Source organism: Pseudophryne corroboree, chromosome 7, assembly GCF_028390025.1.
Source record: "Pseudophryne corroboree isolate aPseCor3 chromosome 7, aPseCor3.hap2, whole genome shotgun sequence".
NCBI lineage: Eukaryota > Metazoa > Chordata > Amphibia > Anura > Myobatrachidae > Pseudophryne > Pseudophryne corroboree.
Window position 1 is genome coordinate 34,310,910 of NC_086450.1, and position 23,494 is coordinate 34,334,403.

General features: G+C 44.4%; 1 protein-coding gene across 1 annotated transcript in view; it reads left to right on the forward strand.

Moving 5' to 3' along the window:
• The first annotated feature begins 7,416 nt into the window (after positions 1 to 7,416).
• The window catches only part of LOC134944339 (aldehyde oxidase-like), a 145,370-nt gene continuing 129,292 nt past the window's right edge, over positions 7,417 to 23,494 (forward strand). The window contains exons 1-4 of the mRNA XM_063932921.1: positions 7,417 to 7,528; positions 8,110 to 8,167; positions 11,589 to 11,685; positions 14,523 to 14,631. Coding sequence (XP_063788991.1) covers positions 7,475 to 7,528; positions 8,110 to 8,167; positions 11,589 to 11,685; positions 14,523 to 14,631 — 318 coding nt within the window. The 5' untranslated portion in view covers positions 7,417 to 7,474. The remainder of the gene's footprint in view (positions 7,529 to 8,109; positions 8,168 to 11,588; positions 11,686 to 14,522; positions 14,632 to 23,494) is intronic.

The window sequence follows — 23,494 nt, forward strand, 5'->3', positions numbered from 1 at the left end:
GCTCAGTGTGCTGCAAATATCTATGCTCAGTGTGCTGCAAATATCTACGTTCTCTGCCTGAAAAGCTCCATATCTGTGCTCAGTGGGCTGCAAATATCTGTGCTCAGTGTGCTGCATTTTGGTGACCAACAGTATATAGTTGTACAGTACAGTAGGCCATTGCTGTATCTTGCAGCTCTGTGTCACTGCAAGTATCCATTCCATATCTGTGCTGCATTTTTGTGAGAAGTATATATAATAGTACAGTGCAGCATTTTGGTGACCAACAGTATATAGATGTACAGTACAGTAGGCCATTGCTGTATCTTGCAGCTCCGTGTCACTGCAAGTATCCATTCCATATCTGTGCTGCATTTTTGTGAGCAGTATATATAGTAGTACATTGCAGCATTTTGGTGACCAACAGTATATAGTTGTACAGTACAGTAGGCCATTGCTGTATCTTGCAGCTCCGTGTCACTTCAAGTATCCATATCTGTGCTGCATTGTTGTGAGTAGTATATAGTAGTACAGTGCAGCATTGTGGTGACCAGTATACTACAGTACAATAGTCCAGTGCTGTTCTCGCTGCTCAGTGTCAGTTTTCCGTAGTATCATTAGTGCTCAGTAAAATCAGTGCTCAGTATAATCAGTGATTGATCAGTATAATCAGTTCTCAGTATAATCAGTTCTCAGTATAATCAGTTCTCAGTATAATCAGTGCGCTGTTAGACGTGTGCCCATTTTCCACCATTAGTGCATTGGGATTTAGACAATTGATGAAGTTATTGTGTCCCCGGTACAAAATCCCATCTAGATTCCACTTCACTAGGCAGGCGATAGCGAGATTTTACCAATTAATATCAGTGATTTATAATTAATTATTAATTACAGTGATCTTGCCAAATGATTCCAGTGATTTTGTCATTTTCTTCCAGTGATTTGGACCAATAATACCATTGATTACAACGAATAATTCCTGTGATTTTGTCATTTTCTTCCAGTGATTTGGACCAATAATACCATTGATTAGAACGAATAATTCCTGTGATTTTGTCATTTTCTTCCAGTGATTTGGACCAATAATACCATTAATTAGAACGAATAATTCCTGTGATTTTGTCATTTTCTTCCAGTGATTTGGACCAATAATACCATTGATTGAACGAATACTTCCTGTGATATTGAGGTATTTGTGTTGCTTAGCTTAGCCATCCAGCGACCACAGTGCACCTCTTTTTCTCTTTTCTTTGCATCATGTGCTGTTTGGGGACTATTTTTTTTAAGTGCCATCCTGTCTGACACTTCCGTATATGTCCAGTGGTACTGCCATTTGATATAATTCCCGACATTACTGCCATATAATTCCAGTGATTTTGTAATTTTCTTCCAGTGATTTGGACCAATAATACCATTGATTAGAACTAATAATTCCTGTGATATTGAGGTGTTTGTGTTGCTTAGCTTAGCCATCCAGCGACCTTGATGCACCTCTTTTTCTCTTTCCTTTACATCATGTGCTGTTTGGGGCCAATTTTTTAAGTGCCATCCTGTCTGACACTGCAGTGCCACTCCTAGATGGGCCAGGTGTTTGTGTCGGCCACTTGTGTCGCTTAGCTTAGTCATCCAGCGACCTTGGTGCAAGTTTTAGGACTAAAAATAATATTGTGAGGTGTGAGGTGTTCAGAATAGACTGGAAATGAGTGGAAATTATGGTTATTGAGGTTAATAATACTATAGGATCAAAATTACGCCCAAATTCTATGATTTAAGCTGTTTTGGAGGGGGTTTTAAAAAAAAAACCCACCCGAATCCAAAACACACCCGAATCCGACAAAACATGTTCAGGGAGGTTTTGCCAAAACGTGTCCGAATCCAAAACACGGCCGCGGAACCGAATCCAAAACCAAAACGCAAAACCCGAAAAATTTCCGGTGCACATCTCTATATATATATATATATATATATATACTGTATACACAGTATATGTGTGTATATGTGTGTGTATGTATGTATATATATATATATATATATATACGCATACATACATACATACATACATACATATATACATATATAATTAGGTATTCTTCTTCTTCTTCTTCTTCTTCTTCTTCTTCTTATTATTATTATTATTATCATTATTATTATTATTATTATTATTATTATTATTATTACAGGTTGAGTATCCCTTATCCAAAATGCTTGGGACCAGAGGTATTTTGGATATGGGATTTTTCCGTATTTTGGAATAATTGCATACCATAATGAGATATCATGGTGATGGGACCTAAATCTAAGCACAGAATGCATTTATGTTACATATACACCTTATACACACAGCCTGAAGGTCATTTTAGCCAATATTTTTTATAACTTTGTACATTAAACAAAGTGTGTACATTCACACAATTCATTTTTGTTTCATATACACCTTATACACACAGCCTGAAGGTCATTTAATACAATATTTTTAATAACTTTGTGTATTAAACAAAGTTTGTGTACATTGAGTCATCAAAAAACAAAGGTTTCACTATCTCACTCTCACTCAAAAAAGTCTGTATTTCGGAATATTCCGTATTTCGGAATATTTGGATATGGGATACTCAACCTGTATTATTATTTCAATGATTTCATTATTATGTTTCAGATTTTTAGTGTAAATCCCAGCATACACTATTCCAATGGTTGATTCTATATTGGAGTGGGAGAAGGGACCTTCTGACGTACCTAGGGGAGGAGACACGTCACCAGGGGGAGGAGCTACGTCCGAACAGGGTACCCGAAAACTATCCTCGGGGGCTCGCTTCGGGCTCGGTGGCTCGCTTCGTTCGCCACCTGATTACTAATGGTAATACTTGGTTTCGTGGATAGTAGAGGAACTATCCCGCTGGCCTAGCTCCTCCCTCTTGTGTCATGGCTCCTCCCCCTGACGGAAAAGGTCCCTTAGGCCACTTGGATCTAGCATCAACGAAGAAGGGACCTTCTGACGTACCTAGGGGTATGTCCAATGGTGCTGGTTGGAATGAAAATCTGGTAATGCATGGAAGCAAATGACAATCAACTTTTTGCTCCAAAACGTCAGAAAACAGCTAAAAACGATCATTCGGATATAGGGGGTCATTCCGAGTTGTTCGCTCGTTGCAGATTTCGCAACGGAGCGATTAAGGTGAAAATGCGCATGGTACGCAGTGAGCATGCGCTAAGTATTTTAGCACAAAACATAGTAGATTTTCTCAGGTCCGAACGAAGATTTTTCATCGTTGAAGTGATCGGAGTGTAATTGACAGGAAGTGGGTGTTTCTGGGCGGAAACTGACCGTTTTCTGTGAGTGTGCGGAAAAACGCAGGCGTGCCAGGATAAAACGCGGGAGTGTCAGGAGAAACAGGGGAGTGGCTGTCCGAACGCAGGGCGTGTTTGTGACATCAAACCAGGAACGAAACGGGCTGAGCTGATCGCAGTGTAGGAGTAAGTCTCGAGCTACTCAGAAACTGCTAAGAATTTTCTATTTGCAATTCTGCTAATCTTTCGTTCGCAATTCTGCTAAGCGAAGATACACTCCCAGAGGGCGGCGGCCTAGCGTGTGCAATGCTGCTAAAACAGCTAGCGAGCGAACAACTCGGAATGAGGGCCATAGTTGTTAAAGCAGATTTTCTATTGTTTGGGCGCAAATGGTCAATTATTTTCTCTCATACATTACCAAATTTTAGTTCCAACCAGCCAGATTGGACAGATAATATTAAAGTGTGTACCTATCTTAAATCCCATAGTTGGCTAATGACTTCTAAACAGAATGAAACTGGTGTTATGCAGCCAGTGTGTAGTCCATATTCTTCCTTTCCCAAGGTTGACAGATATCCTGCCCGACTCCCCAAATAATAAAAAAAAAGTTAATGACCATTTAGTGGTTATAGTGTTGGACAGACTCTGGATAATCTCACTAAGTGTCAGGCGTGGATACCTTATTCTGCAAGTGGTTGTATAATGGATGCAGGGGCTGTATGGGGGCTTTTGGCAAATACAAGAAAATAGCCCAAATCTTCCTACAGTACAGGCAGCATTCTAGTGACTGATCTACAGTACAGTCAGCATTCTACAGTACAGGCAGCATTCTAGTGACCGATCTACAGTACGGTCAGCATTCTACAGTACAGGCAGCATTCTAGTGACTGATCTACAGTACAGGCTGCATTCTAGTGACCGGTCTACAGTACAGGCAACATTCTAGTGACAGATCTACAGTGCATTCAGCATTCTAGTGACTGATCTACAGTACAGGCTGCATTCTAGTGACTGATCTACAGTACAGGCTGCATTCTAGTCACTGATCTATAGTACAGGCAGCATTCTAGTGACCGATCTACAGTGCATTCAGCATTCTAGTGACCGATCTACAGTACAGGCAGCATTCTAGTGACCGATCTACAGTACAGGCAGCATTCTAGTGACCGGTCTACAGTACAGGCAGCATTGTAGTGACCGATCTACAGTACAGACTGCATTGTAGTGATCAAGCTACAGTACAGGCTGCATTCTAGTGACCAATCTACAGTATAGGCAGCACTCTACTGACCGAGCTACAGTACAGTCAGCATTCTAGTGACCAATCTACAGTACAAGATGCATTCTAGTGACCGATCTACAGTACAGGCTGCATTCTAGTGACCGAGCTACAGTACAGTCAGCATTCTAGTGACCGAGCTACAGTACAGGCTGCATTCTAGTGACTGATAAACAGTACAGGCAGCATTCTAGTGACCGATCAGCAGTATAGGCAGCATTCTAGTGACCAATCAGCAGTACAGGCAGCATTCTAGTTACTGATCTGCAGTACAAGCAGCATTCTAGTGACCGATCTGCAGTACAGGCAGCATTCTAGTGACTGATCTGCAGTAGAGGCTGCATTCCGATTTACAGGATAGGCAGCATTCTAGTGACCGATCTACAGTACAGGCAGCATGCTAGTGACCAATCTACAGTACAGTTAGCATTCTAGTGACCGATCTACAGTACAGGCAGCATTCTAGTGACCGATCTACAGTACATGCTGTATTCTAATGACTGATCTGCAGTAGAGGCTGCATTCCTATCTACAGTATAGGTTGCATTATAGTGACCAATCTGCAGTACAGGCAGCATTCTAGTGACAGAGCTACAGTACAGGCAGCATTCTAGTGACCGATCTACAGTACAGTCAGCATTCTTGTGACCCATCTACAGTACAGGGAACATTCTAGTGACCGATCTAAAGTACAGGGAACATTCTAGTGACCATTCTACAGTACAGTCAGCATTCTAGTAACCGATCTACAGTACAGGGAACATTCTAGTGACCATTCTACAGTACAGTCTGCATTCTACTGACCGATCTACAGTACAGGCTGCATTCTAGTTACCGATCTACAGTCTAGGCTGCATTCTAGTGACCGATCTACAGTCTAGGATGCATTCTAGTGACCGATCTACAGAACAGGCAGCGTTCTTTTGACCAATCTACAGTACAGGGAACATTCTAGTGACCATTCTACAGTACAGTCAACATTTAAGTGACCGATCAGCAGTACAAGCAGCATTCTAGTGACTGATCTGCAGTAGAGGCTGCATTCCGGTCTACAGTATAGGCAGCATTGTAGTGACTGAGCTACAGTACAGTCAGCATTCTAGTGACCGATCTACAGTACAAGCTGCATTCTAGTGACCAATCTACAGTACAAGCAGCATTCTAGTGATCGATCTACAGTACAAGCTGCATTCTAGTGACTGATAAACAGTACAGGCAGCATTAAAGTGACCGATCATCAGTACAGGCATGAGGCAACATTCTAGTGACTGATCTGCAGTAGAGGCTGCATTCCGATTTACAGCATAGGCAGCATTCTAGTGACCGAACTACAGTACAGTCAGCATTCTAGTGACCGATCTACAGTACAGTCAGCATTCTAGTGACCGATCTACAGTACAGGCAGCATGCTAGTGACCGATCTACAGTACAGTCAGCATTCTAGTGACCGAGCTACAGTACAGGCTGCATTCTAGTAACTGATCTGCAGTACAGTCAGCATTCTAATGACCAAGCTACAGTACAGGCTGCATTCTAGTGACTGATATACAGTACAGGCAGCATTCTAGTGACTGATCTGCAGTAGAGGCTGCATTCCGATCTACAGTATAGGCTGCATTATAGTGATAGATCTACAGTACAGGCAGCATTCTAGTGACAGATCTACAGTACAGGAAGCATTCTAGTGACCGATCTACATTACAGTCAGCATTATAGTGACCGATCTACAGTACATGCAGCATTCTCGTGACCCATCTACAGTACAGGGAACATTCTAGTGACCGATCTAAAGTACAGTCAGCATTCTAGCGACCGATCTACAGTACAGGGAACATTCTAGTGACCATTCTACAGTACAGGCTGCATTCTAGTGACCGATCTACAGTACAGCCAGCATGCTACTGACCGATCTACAGTACAGGCTGCATTCTAGTGACCGATCTACAGTACAGTCAGCATTCTACTGACCGATCTACAGGACAGGGGACATTTTAGTGACCATTCTACAATACAGTCAGTATTCTAGTGACCGAACTAAAGTACAATCAGCTTTATAGTAACCAATCTACAGTACATGCTGCATTTTAGTGACCGATCTTCAGTACAGTTAGCATTCTAGTGACCAAGGTACAGTACAGGCTGCATTCTAGTTACCGATCTACAGTACAGGCTGCATTCTAGTTACCGATCTACAGTGCAGGCATCATTTTAGTGACCGAGCTACAGTATAATCTGCATTCTAGTTACAGATCTACAGTACAGGCTGCATTTTAGTGACGGATTTACAGAACAGACAGCATTCTTTTGACCAATCTACAGTACAGGGAACATTCTAGTGACCATTCTACAGTACAGTCAGCATTCTAGTGACCGATCTAAGGTACAGTCAGCATTCTAGTGACTGATCTAAAGTACAGTCAGCATTCTAGTGACTAGTCTGCAGTACAGGGAACATTACTCTTTTACTGATGCAGGTAAAGTTGCTCTCTGCAGAATATTGAGGAAGCACAATATGCATTCTGTCTCGTAATAAAGAAAAAAAAAGTGCTGCACATATTTGTAAAAATATAAAAATCCCAAACTAAGTATTGGTTGTCTTCTAAGTACAGGTTGTGAGAAACATACTGTACAGTGAATTCACAATAATAATCATTAATCATAGTGCTAGCCAATAGAAAGTTACAGAAAGGAAGCCATGTGCAATGTATTATTCTCTTAAAGCAGCAATCTGTGCATTTCCCCTCTGATGTTATTGCATAAAGCAAGTTACATGGATACATGATTGTATTCACTCTGTGAGCTGTTCAACTACTGCTACACAGCACACAAGGGGAGGACACAAGTATTTTATTGGCTGAGTTCCTGGAGCTATAAGTTGTGCACACACACGCACACTCCCACACACAGACACACACACACGGCTCACAAAACATGACAAGCCCTGCTGGATCCAATGATCTAATATTCTTTGTTAATGGGAGGAAGGTAAGCGCTGAGTCTTGTTTGTAACATGTATTGCTGTGATTTGTTATGGAACAGTCTTATGCAAGTAGTATAAAAGTATGTACTGTCTTTGCAGCTACGTTCAGTTATATTACTATTCAGTTATGCTCAGTTATATCACTATACAGCTACGCTAGGTTATATCACATGCCTAGACTCTGAGGGGCAGATTTATTAAGCCCGGTGAAGTGATAACGTCGAAGGTGATAAAGTACCAGCCAATCAGCTAGTAACTTCCATGTCACAGACTGGATTTGAAAAATGACAGTTAGGAGCTCATTGGTTGGGGCTTTATCACCTTTCACTTTATCACTTCACCAGGCTTACTAAATCTGCCCCTGAATCACCCACAGATGTGTGCGTTCGGCTGCAGAGTTTTCGCAGTGCTACAATAATAATACTAAAGATCCGTCTGCGGAATGTGTGCAACCCGGCGTCAGCCCCTTTGTGTCAAACGTTACAGCAACGGAACGTTACAACTTGGAATAGTCACTGCTAGATTAACAGGTTTATCACCTTTATGTGTTAGCATTGAATACTGTTTTTTCACTCTTTTGCTGTAGATTCTTGAGAAAAATGCTGACCCGGAGGCCTTGCTTTTGCCGTACCTGCGCAAAAGGCGTATCCTTATGGCGACTAAATATGTTGAAAAACATAAAGTATTTGTAACTTTCTTATGCATTTATTTTATACATGAACTTCAGTTCCCCGAAAGCACTAGCACTGCGGCTATTGTACACAGTAATATGCAATGTATACAGGGTATTATGACTAGTGATGAGCGGATTCGGTTTTACTCGGTTTTACTCGGTTCTCAAAACCGAATCTTATTGGCTATCCAAAACACGTGACATCAGTGAGCCAATAAGATTCGGTTTTGAGAACCGAGTAAAACCGAGTAAAACCGAATCCGCTCATCACTAATTATGACAACTGTATACACACACACATACATTTATAGTACACCTATACTTACAGAACACTCCCAGTAAAATAGTTTTGGACACCAGTCCTCTGATACTATCATTTATGGAATTTATTTGAGAGGCCTTTGTCATAAAGTTACATTATTCTTTATTTTAAATCACATTTAGCAGTATAACCCAGGACCATCAGTCACATCCTACTTTATTTAAACCACACATTTCAAAGCGCTGTCATACCCAGGATTCAAACCCATAACCTTCCGTATTGCAGTCAGACACCTTACTCATGGAGCTATTTACTCCTCTATGGGAAGTATGAGGGTATTTTGTACTGTGTGCCTTAAATAAAGTGTTTGACTGACTGTGCTAAGGGGGGTCTACTGCGATATTCCGGCTGTCGGGATCCCATCGCCCAAGAATACCGACTGCCGGAATGCCGATGACACCACAAGAGGGAGAATAGTTGTCGGTATCCCGGTGGTTGGGATACCGGCACTGGTATGCTGAGCGCCGAGATCCCGACAGCCGGAATATCGAATGCTTCCCGCTAAGGGACGTGAGAGGGAGATGGGGGGGCGGCCAGGTGATGCTGAGTATTAAAGAGGAGGAAGTTGCAAGTGAGATTGATTAAAACAGAAAATTGACCGGTGCTGCAGTACAGCGCCCCCTGCCTTGCGGCTCCCTGTGCAGTGACACATCACACCACCCTAGTTACGTCACTGCCTAACAGCATCACTAACTCCACTTGTAAGGAGTTCTATAAGATCTATCTTCATTTTAGTCATGGTTTATATAATTGCACCTTGTGGATGGATGCCCCGAAGCACAAACAGCTCACACACCCCTACTTACATCCCTGGATCCATTCCTATTTATCTCATTATAGTTTAACATGTAAATGCAGTATACTGTAAAGACATCATTTAACCCTTTTCAGATGGTGAATTTTATAGTAAGTTACTGTACATGCATTTTTCTATATCTAAGAGATAGAGGTGTAGATTTAATAATACTTCTAAAAAGGAAAGCGGGAGGTCACATGACATGCTGCCATTTTGTCTTATGCATTTTATCGTTTTTGATGCATCTGAAAAATACCGTCACATTGACGGCCTGAATATTTTAAAGGTTTCACGTCACACAATCTGCTCTAACACAATGGGGTCAATTCTATTCAGCGACAGTTGAATAGCGCCGGGAGTTAGCTCCCGGCACTATTCAATACAGCGCCAGGTGACACCAATTGTCAGGAATTCTTCTCTCACCCCTGGAGGATGAGAGAAGAAAACCGACAAAAGTGCTGCCGCGAGGCTGATTCTGTCAGGAATCAGCATCGTTCCGGGGAGTTAAGTCGGAGAATGCCCGTTCTCCCGACAATTCAACCTGTTAAGTCGTCGAGAACGGGCCTTCGCCGACTTAAACAGAGGTGTTGTCCACAGCAAACAGCCAATGAGGTTCTAGCTTTCATTTTCCAGAATGCTCTAGATAATCTGATGGGTTGCTATGCCAATTCTTATTTTGAAGTTTTAGTAAATCTGCCGCATAATTTTGCACCTACAGATGGGTCCTCCGTTATCTTTGCTGACTGAGGCGTTAGTCGCGATCAGGCATACGCAGCGTGCCTGGGCACAAGGAGGCGCGCCTAGTCGAAGGGAGGAGCACAGAGCGTTTGGCGTTACCTTTGAGTGTAATACCTAAGATCATCCACCAGATGTCGCTTTTTAAAATCACCAATGCGCATGCGTGTGGTCTCCATTAAAATACAATACTGAACTACAGCGTAAGAACTACTTTACTGGTGCGTCTCATTATGCTACAGTATGTCATACAGTATATACCAGTATATACAGTACAGATGCAAATAGTACAGCATATACAGATGCAAACGAACATGTTACAGATACAGTATGGTCTATTGATGTTAGGGTTATGTGAGCGTCCAATTCCCGTAGTATTAAGTATAATGGAGAGAGATAAAAGCTCTTCCCTAAGTTCCTGGATGCCAAATCACTGTGTGTACAGTTTATACAGACGCAAATGAACATGTTAAAACACTTGTGTATGCAGACGCAACTAATGTGTGAAAGGAATACTGTAGCTCATTGACTTTACAGTATGTACAGTGCACAAAATGAGCGTCCGAGTCCCCAAACGGCATAAACAAACACCAATGGGAAGGAATCGCTCTTTGCAGTACTTTTACACATGAACTTGTGAATCTTCCATGCAATGTCGTGGGCTAGACATGAAGGCTCCCGCCTGCCACGCTGAGAGTCCCGGGTTCGATTCCCAAAGTGACAATCTTTTTTTTTTGTGTTTGTGTTCCCGTGACATTCACTTTATTATTATTTTTTTTCTGTGTAATCCATTGTAAAACATTCAATGGAAGGGTGCACACAGGTTTCACACAAATTGGGGTAAATCTGCAGGAGCGGCTCATACACTATCTAAAATACACAGCGGTAATGAGCGCCTGTAGACATACCAGTAAATATAAATTATTGTATTCTGACGCAACTAACTGTTCGAGCAAAACAGTACTGTAGATCGTCGGCGTTAGAGAATCTGTGTTGTGAGAATCTGTGTTGTACGTTACATGCTGTTCGTGCTAATTAGTACACTAATAAAACATACTGTACAGAGATACTAAGTATGGTGATTTGGCATCCAGGAACTCAGGGAAGAGCTTTTATCTCTCTCCGTTATACTTAGAAAGATTACAATGGAGAGAGATAAACGGGGTATGTATTTTGGAGTCGATGCTGATGATTGCTTTTTTTGCTCCAGATGAATCTAATATTGCGCATATCATAACATGCAACACAAATGAATCGCAAGCTTGCAGGTGCATCTATGTTTAATCGCTAAATCGGGCCATAGTTGGGCGCTTCCTGTGCCAGCCCCCATCCCCATAACCTATGACATCACATCCCCCATAACATGTGACATGTTACCCCCACACACATCCTCCCTCCTCCTGAGCAGTGGCACCGGTCACACACCAGTCCCTACAGCCCTGTCGCTAACAGTTAAATCAGTTCCTAGATGTTTTTGTTTGCATATAATTAAAGAATGTTCTGATATGTTGTATGTTCCCTTAACCACTCTTCTTCCAGTTCTCCTTACTGGAACTAAGTACGGATGTGGAGGTGGAGGGTGCGGAGCCTGCACTGTGATGGTGTCAGTCATTCATCCAGTTACCAAGAAGATTATGTATCCTTAGCTACAAAGCCTGTAGGAGGAAGTCATTGCCAACACGTAATCTAGTAATATATATATCGGGTATGGGACTCCAAGTCGACACCAAAACGTTTGACACCCCTTAGGTCGACACCAATTGGCCGACACACCTTAGGTCGACACCTGATATAGGTCTACATGGACAAAAGGTTGACATGGACAATGCCGACATGGGAAAAGGTCGACATGAGTTTTTTTGGTGTCCTTTTCTTTGTAGAGTGACCGGGAACCCCAATTAGTGCAACGTGTCCCCTCGCATGGCGAGCAAACTTCGGGCAAGGTGTCTCGCTGCACTTGGCACAGGTTACCGTTCCCAATTGTAGTCCACGTGGATCGTAAAGCATGAAAAAAAAAATATTTAAAAAAAAAAAACTTGTGTCGATTTTTTTCCATGTCGACCTATTGCAGGTATCGACCAATTGGTGTTGACCTAAGGTGTGTCGATCTTTACGGTGTCAACCTGGATTCCGGATACCATCTATTTCTATCTATCTATCTATCTATCTATCTATCTATCTATCTATCTATCTATCTATCTATCTATCTATCTATCTATCTATCTATCTATCTATCTATCTCTATCTGTAGACAGATTTATATATATATATATATATATATATATATATACACATAGACTGACAGTGCATTTTACAGCTGTGTCTCCTCTCTCTAGGATTACACTGTATTGTGCATGGCCTTTAGCCTGCAGTACTAAGAATTATACTTTGGGTCTATTGACATAGCCTGATGACAAACATTAACTTCTCCATAAGGTAAAGGTTGGACATACCGTAATCAGAGCAGCTGATCGGGCAATAGACTACATTACAGTAGCTTGCACTAGACTTTGTGGTGGATATAGCACAGGGATTTATTTAGCAGTTGTGTACCTGATTTGCACTAAAGGTGCCTTACTGAGGGGCACAGGCTGATTAGGAAGGAATTTGTTTCTAAATTGCAAGCTTAAAAGTCACTGCAAAAACAGAAAGAAAGAGGGGGACGGGGGAGAAAGAGAGAGAGAGGGACCTATTTATCAATTAATATTTGCGTGTTATCCCCCCCAAAAATGCATGTTTTTGAGGGGTACCCACAAATATTGTCACCCAAGTGTACCATGGAGGGACTGCAGCAGATATCTCCATGGTCCCTCCATTCCCAACAATCGCAGCCCCTTTTCAGTCAGGTTTACCTAGCTTAGACCTGGCATGTAACGCCACCCGTAAGCCCGTTGTAGCCAATACGCTGCGCTCTGCAGACTTCTCCTCTCTGCTGTCTGCTCGCACATGCGCCGACTGATGGTGGTTGGGAGATACCATGGTAGCGGGGCAGGGAACGAGAGAGAGACAGATTGGGAGAGAAAGAGTAAACGTGCGTACACACTGGCCGATATGTCGGCCATTTTCTTGAACGGCCGATATATCGCGGGTTCATCGGCCAGTGTGCACGAGCAATATATCTGTGAATTCCGTCATTCACAGACGTATCGCGTCGGCCCTGCTGCACAGCCGACGGCCAATATATCGTTAGATATATTGGCATGTCGGTGTGTGTGTGTACAAGCAGTCAGCCGACCGCCCATACACAAGCTGCAGCGGCCGGCGGTGACTGACAGCTGAACTGGGCAGGCGTGTGTAAATGCCCGCCCAGTTCATGACAGCACACCGCCCGATCCGGCTTCAGATATATCTGCAGATCAATTCTATAGGTGTGTACTCAGCATAAGAGAGAAGGGGCAAGTCAGGGGGGAGAGGTGGGAACAAGAAGAAAAGGAGGAGAAAAGGGAGAGAGAAAGAGAGACAGCAGGGGGGGGGGGGAGGAGGGGAGAAGGAAGGGAAGGGAGAAAAAGACTGAGGGAGAGTTGGGGGCAGGAAAGATGGATGAGAAAAAGGAGTAGGGATAAAAAGAGACTTAGGGAGAGATAAAGTACCAACCAATCGGCTTCTACCTGCCATGTCACAGGCTGGGTTTGAAAAATGACAGTTAGGAGCTGGTTGGTTGGTACTTTATATAAGGGGGAAGGTAGTTTAGGGGAAGGGAGAGATGTGGAGAAAAGGGGCTCTAGAAAAGATCTCAAAAGATGGGGGGGTGAGATGGATAGGGGTAGAGGGGGTGGAAAATGAAAGGGAGATGGGGAAGTGAGAGAGAGGTAACACTGGGGACATCTGAGCGCAGGGTCGGACTGGCCCACAGGGGAACAGGAGAAACCACCGGTGGGCCCTCCTCCTCCTTCTCTAGGGATCAGGTTCCAGACTCTATCCTAGTGCACCTGAATTATGCATTATGCTTATGTTAGATTATACTTCACAATAATATGATAATATGGTTTATTATATATTTACCATGGGGAACACAACATGTACTCTGTAATGGTTAGCCAAACCTCTGTGGTGGCTGGCTACGCCCCAGTGGAGCCTGGCCACACCTTTAAGCATGGGCCCTACAACAGCATCCACCGGTGGGCCCTTCATGCCCCAGTCCGACACTGTCTGAGCGACTCCAAAATGACATGGAGCTTTATTGCTGCAGAATGAATGTAAAAAACACTGGATAATGCCAATAGATGGCGGCAGTGGTGAAAGGTGCACCATACGTCTGTGTAACTCCCTGGTGTATGCCTATAATGAGAGCTTGTGCAAATAAAAATTGTTACATAACAAACTGTAGCAAATACTGTATTTGCACTCTTGTGCGTTGCGTAGTATATTAAATCACAATGTAAGATAATAGCTCACAACTGCTGTGTAATCTTAAGTACTATGAAACGCATAGATTTTCAAGGTTAAGTTGTGTCTTCTCTTAACCCCCTGAAGCCATTACTCAGCAAACGCCTGCCTGCTGCCGGTATGTTGTCTACACGGGGCTGCTATCACCACGGTGGAGGGAATTGGGAGCACAACCACAAGAGTGCACCCAGTGCAGGTAAGGCAGAAGTCACAGTACTAACATACAGCACTGGCAATGTCAGAATAACCCTGGAACGTAGCTTGTACTATAGACGTGCTCTTGCTGTCGGCTGATTGCTCTGATAATCTCTGGGTGATTTCTGTACTCTTAAACGTATTTGTAGTAGCAGTTACTGATTTTGCAGTACTAACGCCCTGTACCTTTGGTAATTATAAGATTTGTTTTATACATGATGTCACTTTAGCTTCTGGCTATCCGGCTATGATATTCCTGTATGCACGGGTTGCCAAGACTTGGAATGTCTGTATAATCATAAGTTCTCACCACTACAATCCATTTTAAATGCCGCTGCGAGGCTAATCTTCCTCGCTAGATGTTCTTCGTCTGCTGATCTGCTCTGTCAGTCCCTCCATTGGTTATCGGTATTCTACCGTGTTACATATAAAATACTTTTACTTACACACAAGGCTACTATTAACTAGAGATGAGCGGGTTCGGTTTCTTTGAATCCGAACCCGCACGAACTTCACTTTTTTTTTCACGGGTCCGAGCGACTCGGATCTTCCCGCCTTGCTCGGTTAACCCGAGCGCGCCCGAACGTCATCATGACGCTGTCGGATTCTCGCGAGACTCGGATTCTATATAAGGAGCCGCGCGTCGCCGCCATTTTCACACGTGCATTGAGATTGATAGGGAGAGGACGTGGCTGGCGTCCTCTCCATTAGAATAGATTAGAAGAGAGAGAGAGAGAGAGAGAGAGATTGTGCAGACAGAGTTTACCACAGTGACCAGTGCAGTTGTTGTTAAGTTAACTTTTATTTAATATATCCGTTCTCTGCTATATCCGTTCTCTGCCTGAAAAAAACGATACACAGCAGTCACACAGTGTGACTCAGTCTGTGTGCACTCAGCTCAGCCCAGTGTGCTGCACATCAATGTATAAAAGCTTATAATAATTGTGGGGGAGACTGGGGAGCACTGCAGGTTGTTATAGCAGGAGCCAGGAGTACATAATATTATATTAATTTAAAATTAAACAGTGCACACTTTTGCTGCAGGAGTGCCACTGCCAGTGTGACTAGTGGTGACCAGTGCCTGACCACCAGTATAGTAGTATATTGTTGTATACTATCTCTTTATCAACCAGTCTATATTAGCAGCAGACACAGTACAGTGCGGTAGTTCACGGCTGTGGCTACCTCTGTGTCGGCAGTCGGCACTCGGCAGGCAGTCCGTCCATCCATAATTGTATAATTATATACCACCTAACCGTGGTATTTTTTTTTCTTTCTTTATACCGTCGTCATAGTCATACTAGTTGTTACGAGTATACTACTATCTCTTTATCAACCAGTGTACAGTGCGGTAGTTCACGGCTGTGGCTACCTCTGTGTCGGCAGTCGGCAGGCAGTCCGTCCATCCATAATTGTATTATTATAATATATACCACCTAACCGTGGTTTTTTTTTCATTCTTTATACCGTCATAGTGTCATACTAGTTGTTACGAGTATACTACTATCTCTTTATCAACCAGTGTACAGTGCGGTAGTTCACGGCTGTGGCTACCTCTGTGTCGGCAGTCGGCAGGCAGTCCGTCCATCCATAATTGTATTATAATATATACCACCTAACCGTGGTTTTTTTTTCATTCTTTATACCGTCATAGTGTCATACTAGTTGTTACGAGTATACTACTATCTCTTTATCAACCAGTGTACAGTGCGGTAGTTCACGGCTGTGGCTACCTCTGTGTCGGCAGTCGGCAGGCAGTCCGTCCATCCATAATTGTATTATAATATATACCACCTAACCGTGGTTTTTTTTTCATTCTTTATACCGTCATAGTCAGTCATACTAGTTGTTACGAGTATACTACTATCTCTTTATCAACCAGTGTACAGTGCGGTAGTTCACGGCTGTGGCTACCTCTGTGTCGGCACTCGGCAGGCAGTCCGTCCATCCATAATTGTATTATAATATATACCACCTAACCGTGGTTTTTTTTTCATTCTTTATACCGTCATAGTGTCATACTAGTTGTTACGAGTATACTACTATCTCTTTATCAACCAGTGTACAGTGCGGTAGTTCACGGCTGTGGCTACCTCTGTGTCGGCAGTCGGCAGGCAGTCCGTCCATCCATAATTGTATTATAATATATACCACCTAACCGTGGTTTTTTTTTCATTCTTTATACCGTCATAGTGTCATACTAGTTGTTACGAGTATACTACTATCTCTTTATCAACCAGTGTACAGTGCGGTAGTTCACGGCTGTGGCTACCTCTGTGTCGGCAGTCGGCAGGCAGTCCGTCCATCCATAATTGTATTATAATATATACCACCTAACCGTGGTTTTTTTTTCATTCTTTATACCGTCATAGTCAGTCATACTAGTTGTTACGAGTATACTACTATCTCTTTATCAACCAGTGTACAGTGCGGTAGTTCACGGCTGTGGCTACCTCTGTGTCGGAACTCGGCAGGCAGTCCGTCCATCCATAATTGTATTACAATATATACCACCTAACCGTGGTTTTTTTTTCATTCTTTATACCGTCATAGTCAGTCATACTAGTTGTTACGAGTATACTACTATCTCTTTATCAACCAGTGTACAGTGCGGTAGTTCACGGCTGTGGCTACCTCTGTGTCGGAACTCGGCAGGCAGTCCGTCCATCCATAATTGTATTATTATAATATATACCACCTAACCGTGGTTTTTTTTTCATTCTTTATACCGTCATAGTGTCATACTAGTTGTTACGAGTATACTACTATCTCTTTATCAACCAGTGTACAGTGCGGTAGTTCACGGCTGTGGCTACCTCTGTGTCGGCACTCGGCAGGCAGTCCGTCCATCCATAATTGTATTACAATATATACCACCTAACCGTGGGTTTTTTATACCACCTAACCGTGGCAGTCCGTCCATAATTGTATACTAGTATCCAATCCATCCATCTCCATTGTTTACCTGAGGTGCCTTTTAGTTCTGCCTATAAAATATGGAGAACAAAAAAGTTGAGGTTCCAAAATTAGGGAAAGATCAAGATCCACTTCCACCTCGTGCTGAAGCTGCTGCCACTAGTCATGGCCGAGACGATGAAATGCCAGCAACGTCGTCTGCCAAGGCCGATGCCCAATGTCATAGTACAGAGCATGTCAAATCCAAAACACCAAATATCAGAAAAAAAAGGACTCCAAAACCTAAAATAAAATTGTCGGAGGAGAAGCGTAAACTTGCCAATATGCCATTTACCACACGGAGTGGCAAGGAACGGCTGAGGCCCTGGCCTATGTTCATGGCTAGTGGTTCAGCTTCACATGAGGATGGAAGCACTCAGCCTCTCGCTAGAAAACTGAAAAGACTCAAGCTGGCAAAAGCACCGCAAAGAACTGTGCGTTCTTTGAAATCCCAAATCCACAAGGAGAGTCCAATTGTGTCGTTTGCGATGCCTGACCTTCCCAACACTGGACGTGAAGAGCATGCGCCTTCCACTATTTGCATGCCCCCTGCAAGTGCTGGAAGGAGCACCCGCAGTCCAGTTCCTGATAGTCAGATTGAAGATGTCAGTGTTGAAGTACACCAGGATGAGGAGGATATGGGTGTTGCTGGCGCTGGGGAGGAAATTGACCAGAAGGATTCTGATGGTGAGGTGGTTTGTTTAAGTCAGGCACCCGGGGAGACACCTGTTGTCCGTGGGAGGAATATGGCCGTTGACATGCCAGGTGAAAATACCAAAAAAATCAGCTCTTCGGTGTGGAGGTATTTCACCAGAAATGCGGACAACAGGTGTCAAGCCGTGTGTTCCCTTTGTCAAGCTGTAATAAGTAGGGGTAAGGACGTTAACCACCTCGGAACATCCTCCCTTATACGTCACCTGCAGCGCATTCATAATAAGTCAGTGACAAGTTCAAAAACTTTGGGTGACAGCGGAAGCAGTCCACTGACCAGTAAATCCCTTCCTCTTGTAACCAAGCTCACGCAAACCACCCCACCAACTCCCTCAGTGTCAATTTCCTCCTTCCCCAGGAATGCCAATAGTCCTGCAGGCCATGTCACTGGCAAGTCTGACGAGTCCTCTCCTGCCTGGGATTCCTCCGATGCATCCTTGCGTGTAACGCCTACTGCTGCTGGCGCTGCTGTTGTTGCCGCTGGGAGTCGATGGTCATCCCAGAGGGGAAGTCGTAAGCCCACTTGTACTACTTCCAGTAAGCAATTGACTGTTCAACAGTCCTTTGCGAGGAAGATGAAATATCACAGCAGTCATCCTACTGCAAAGCGGATAACTGAGTCCTTGACAACTATGTTGGTGTTAGACGTGCGTCCGGTATCCGCCGTTAGTTCACAGGGAACTAGACAATTTATTGAGGCAGTGTGCCCCCGTTACCAAATACCATCTAGGTTCCACTTCTCTAGGCAGGCGATACCGAGAATGTACACGGACGTCAGAAAAAGACTCACCAGTGTCCTAAAAAATGCAGTTGTACCCAATGTCCACTTAACCACGGACATGTGGACAAGTGGAGCAGGGCAGGGTCAGGACTATATGACTGTGACAGCCCACTGGGTAGATGTATGGACTCCCGCCGCAAGAACAGCAGCGGCGGCACCAGTAGCAGCATCTCGCAAACGCCAACTCTTTCCTAGGCAGGCTACGCTTTGTATCACCGCTTTCCAGAATACGCACACAGCTGAAAACCTCTTACGGCAACTGAGGAAGATCATCGCGGAATGGCTTACCCCAATTGGACTCTCCTGTGGATTTGTGGCATCGGACAACGCCAGCAATATTGTGTGTGCATTAAATATGGGCAAATTCCAGCACGTCCCATGTTTTGCACATACCTTGAATTTGGTGGTGCAGAATTTTTTAAAAAACGACAGGGGTGTGCAAGAGATGCTGTCGGTGGCCAGAAGAATTGCGGGACACTTTCGGCGTACAGGCACCACGTACAGAAGACTGGAGCACCACCAAAAACTACTGAACCTGCCCTGCCATCATCTGAAGCAAGAAGTGGTAACGAGGTGGAATTCAACCCTCTATATGCTTCAGAGGTTGGAGGAGCAGCAAAAGGCCATTCAAGCCTATACAATTGAGCACGATATAGGAGATGGAATGCACCTGTCTCAAGTGCAGTGGAGAATGATTTCAACGTTGTGCAAGGTTCTGATGCCCTTTGAACTTGCCACACGTGAAGTCAGTTCAGACACTGCCAGCCTGAGTCAGGTCATTCCCCTCATCAGGCTTTTGCAGAAGAAGCTGGAGGCATTGAAGAAGGAGCTAACACGGAGCGATTCCGCTAGGCATGTGGGACTTGTGGATGCAGCCCTTAATTCGCTTAACAAGGATTCACGGGTGGTCAATCTGTTGAAATCAGAGCACTACATTTTGGCCACCGTGCTCGATCCTAGATTTAAAGCCTACCTTGGATCTCTCTTTCCGGCAGACACAGGTCTGCTGGGGTTGAAAGACCTGCTGGTGACAAAATTGTCAAGTCAAGCGGAACGCGACCTGTCAACATCTCCTCCTTCACATTCTCCCGCAACTGGGGGTGCGAGGAAAAGGCTCAGAATTCCGAGCCCACCCGCTGGCGGTGATGCAGGGCAGTCTGGAGCGACTGCTGATGCTGACATCTGGTCCGGACTGAAGGACCTGACAACGATTACGGACATGTCGTCTACTGTCACTGCATATGATTCTCTCAACATTGATAGAATGGTGGAGGATTATATGAGTGACCGCATCCAAGTAGGCACGTCACACAGTCCGTACTTATACTGGCAGGAAAAAGAGGCAATTTGGAGGCCCTTGCACAAACTGGCTTTATTCTACCTAAGTTGCCCTCCCACAAGTGTGTACTCCGAAAGAGTGTTTAGTGCCGCCGCTCACCTTGTCAGCAATCGGCGTACGAGGTTACATCCAGAAAATGTGGAGAAGATGATGTTCATTAAAATGAATTATAATCAATTCCTCCGCGGAGACATTGACCAGCAGCAATTGCCTCCACAAAGTACACAGGGAGCTGAGATGGTGGATTCCAGTGGGGACGAATTGATAATCTGTGAGGAGGGGGATGTACACGGTGATATATCGGAGGGTGAAGATGAGGTGGACATCTTGCCTCTGTAGAGCCAGTTTGTGCAAGGAGAGATTAATTGCTTCTTTTTTGGGGGGGGTCCAAACCAACCCGTCATATCAGTCACAGTCGTGTGGCAGACCCTGTCACTGAAATGATGGGTTGGTTAAAGTGTGCATGTCCTGTTTTGTTTATACAACATAAGGGTGGGTGGGAGGGCCCAAGGATAATTCCATCTTGCACCTCTTTTTTCTTTTCTTTTTCTTTGCATCATGTGCTGATTGGGGAGGGTTTTTTGGAAGGGACATCCTGCGTGACACTGCAGTGCCACTCCTAGATGGGCCCGGTGTTTGTGTCGGCCACTAGGGTCGCTAATCTTACTCACACAGCTACCTCATTGCGCCTCTTTTTTTCTTTGCGTCATGTGCTGTTTGGGGAGGGTTTTTTGGAAGGGACATCCTGCGTGACACTGCAGTGCCACTCCTAGATGTGCCCGGTGTTTGTGTCGGCCACTAGGGTCGCTAATCTTACTCACACAGTCAGCTACCTCATTGCGCCTCTTTTTTTCTTTGCGTCATGTGCTGTTTGGGGAGGGTTTTTTGGAAGGGCCATCCTGCGTGACACTGCAGTGCCACTCCTAGATGGGCCCGGTGTTTGTGTCGGCCACTAGGGTCGCTAATCTTACTCACACAGCTACCTCATTGCGCCTCTTTTTTTCTTTGCGTCATGTGCTGTTTGGGGAGGGTTTTTTGGAAGGGACATCCTGCGTGACACTGCAGTGCCACTCCTAGATGGGCCCGGTGTTTGTGTCGGCCACTAGGGTCGCTTATCTTACTCACACAGCGACCTCGGTGCAAATTTTAGGACTAAAAATAATATTGTGAGGTGTGAGGTATTCAGAATAGACTGAAAATGAGTGTAAATTATGGTTTTTGAGGTTAATAATACTTTGGGATCAAAATGACCCCCAAATTCTATGATTTAAGCTGTTTTTTAGGGTTTTTGGAAAAAAACACCCGAATCCAAAACACACCCGAATCCGACAAAAAATATTCGGTGAGGTTTTGCCAAAACGCGTTCGAACCCAAAACACGGCCGCGGAACCGAACCCAAAACCAAAACACAAAACCCGAAAAATTTCAGGCGCTCATCTCTACTATTAACCAAACTGCACCAACATACATCTCTTCACTCATCTCAAAATATCTCCCTACCAGACCCCTCCGCTCTGCACAAGATATGCGTCTCTCATCCACATGTATTACCTGTTCCCACTCAAAATTACAGGACTTTACCCAGGCTTCACCCACTCTGTGGAATGCCCTCCCACGCACAATGGGGGTCATTCCGAGTTGATCGCTTGCTAGCAGTTTTTAGCAGCCGTGCAAACGCTATGCCGCCTCCCACTGGGAGTGTATTTTAGCTTAGCAGAAGTGCAAACGAAAGGATCGCACAGCGGCTACAAAATAATTTTGTGCAGTTTCAGAGTAGCTTCAGGCCTACTCAGCGCTTGCGATCACTTCAGACTGTTCAGTTCCTGTTTTGACGTCACAAACATGCCCTGCGTTCGGCCAGCCACGCCTGCGTTTTTCCTGGCACGCCTGTGTTTTTTCGAACACTCCCTGAATACGGTCAGTTGACACTCAGAAACGCCCACTTCATGTCAATCACTCTGCGTCCAGCAGTGCGACTGAAAAGCTTCGCTAGACCTTCTGTAAAACTACATTGGCCGTTGTGAAAGTATGTCGCGCGTGCGCATTGCGCCGCATATGCATGCGCAGAAGTGCCTTTTTTTGCATCATCGCTGCGCTGCAAACATTTTCAGCTAGCGATCAACTCGGAATGACCCCCAATAAGACTCTCCTCTAGTCTCCAAACCTTTAAACGTTCCCTGAAAACCCATCTCTTCAGACAAGCCTACCAAATTCCAGACCCACCCACATAACCTTCAATGCTTCCCTATCCAGTTACATCCTCTCTGTACAGTCCACATAAACTCACATTTTGTCTTCCAACATTGCTGGGTGATCATATCATACAACCCATTAAGAACCTACCAATCTGGGGAACCATTATGTAATAGGTAGCATCTATCCTTGTGTATCAATGCCTATTTCCCTCTAGATTGTAAGCTTGCGAGCAGGGTCTTCCTACCTCTATGTCTGTCTGTGTCTTTGCCTAGTTTTGTTTTATAACTGTTGTTCTAATCGTAAAGTGCAACGGAATATGCTGCGCTATATAAGAAACTGCTAATAATAAATAATAATCAGGGGGACTGAGAGATTGGGTGGAGTGGGCACTGATACCCTGGCCCAGAGTAGGCCCAGGTCAGCTGCTGAGGAGGACAGCTCGTGGGGCTGCTTCATGGTTACACACCAATGGAGTATCTGTATTGGGTGCATGGTGTGCAGTGCACACAGGCCCTTGGGTGTAGGGGTGCACCCATATATAGCTATACTTACCTATCCGCCATCTCCGGAGTCCCGCGTCCCAGTGCCGCAGACCAGCAGAAACCACAGGGAAAGTGTCACGGTGGCCATTTACCAATGATTTGCGCATGTGGAGTAGAGAAGGCCCCCCATGTTATGTTAGTGTATTAGAGTGCTTAATATTTGTAGACGCTCCCTTACTGATGTGTGTGGGCCTGGGTCTTCAGTGATGGTCCCTGGGACCAGGGGGATGCTGGGAAGTGGGTGGTCCAGTGTGCAGTGTCCCGGGAGTTGGTGAGGGAATAAACAGCACAGCAGTGAACTCACATGTCTCTGTGTCCCTATGACTGAATTTACAAACAT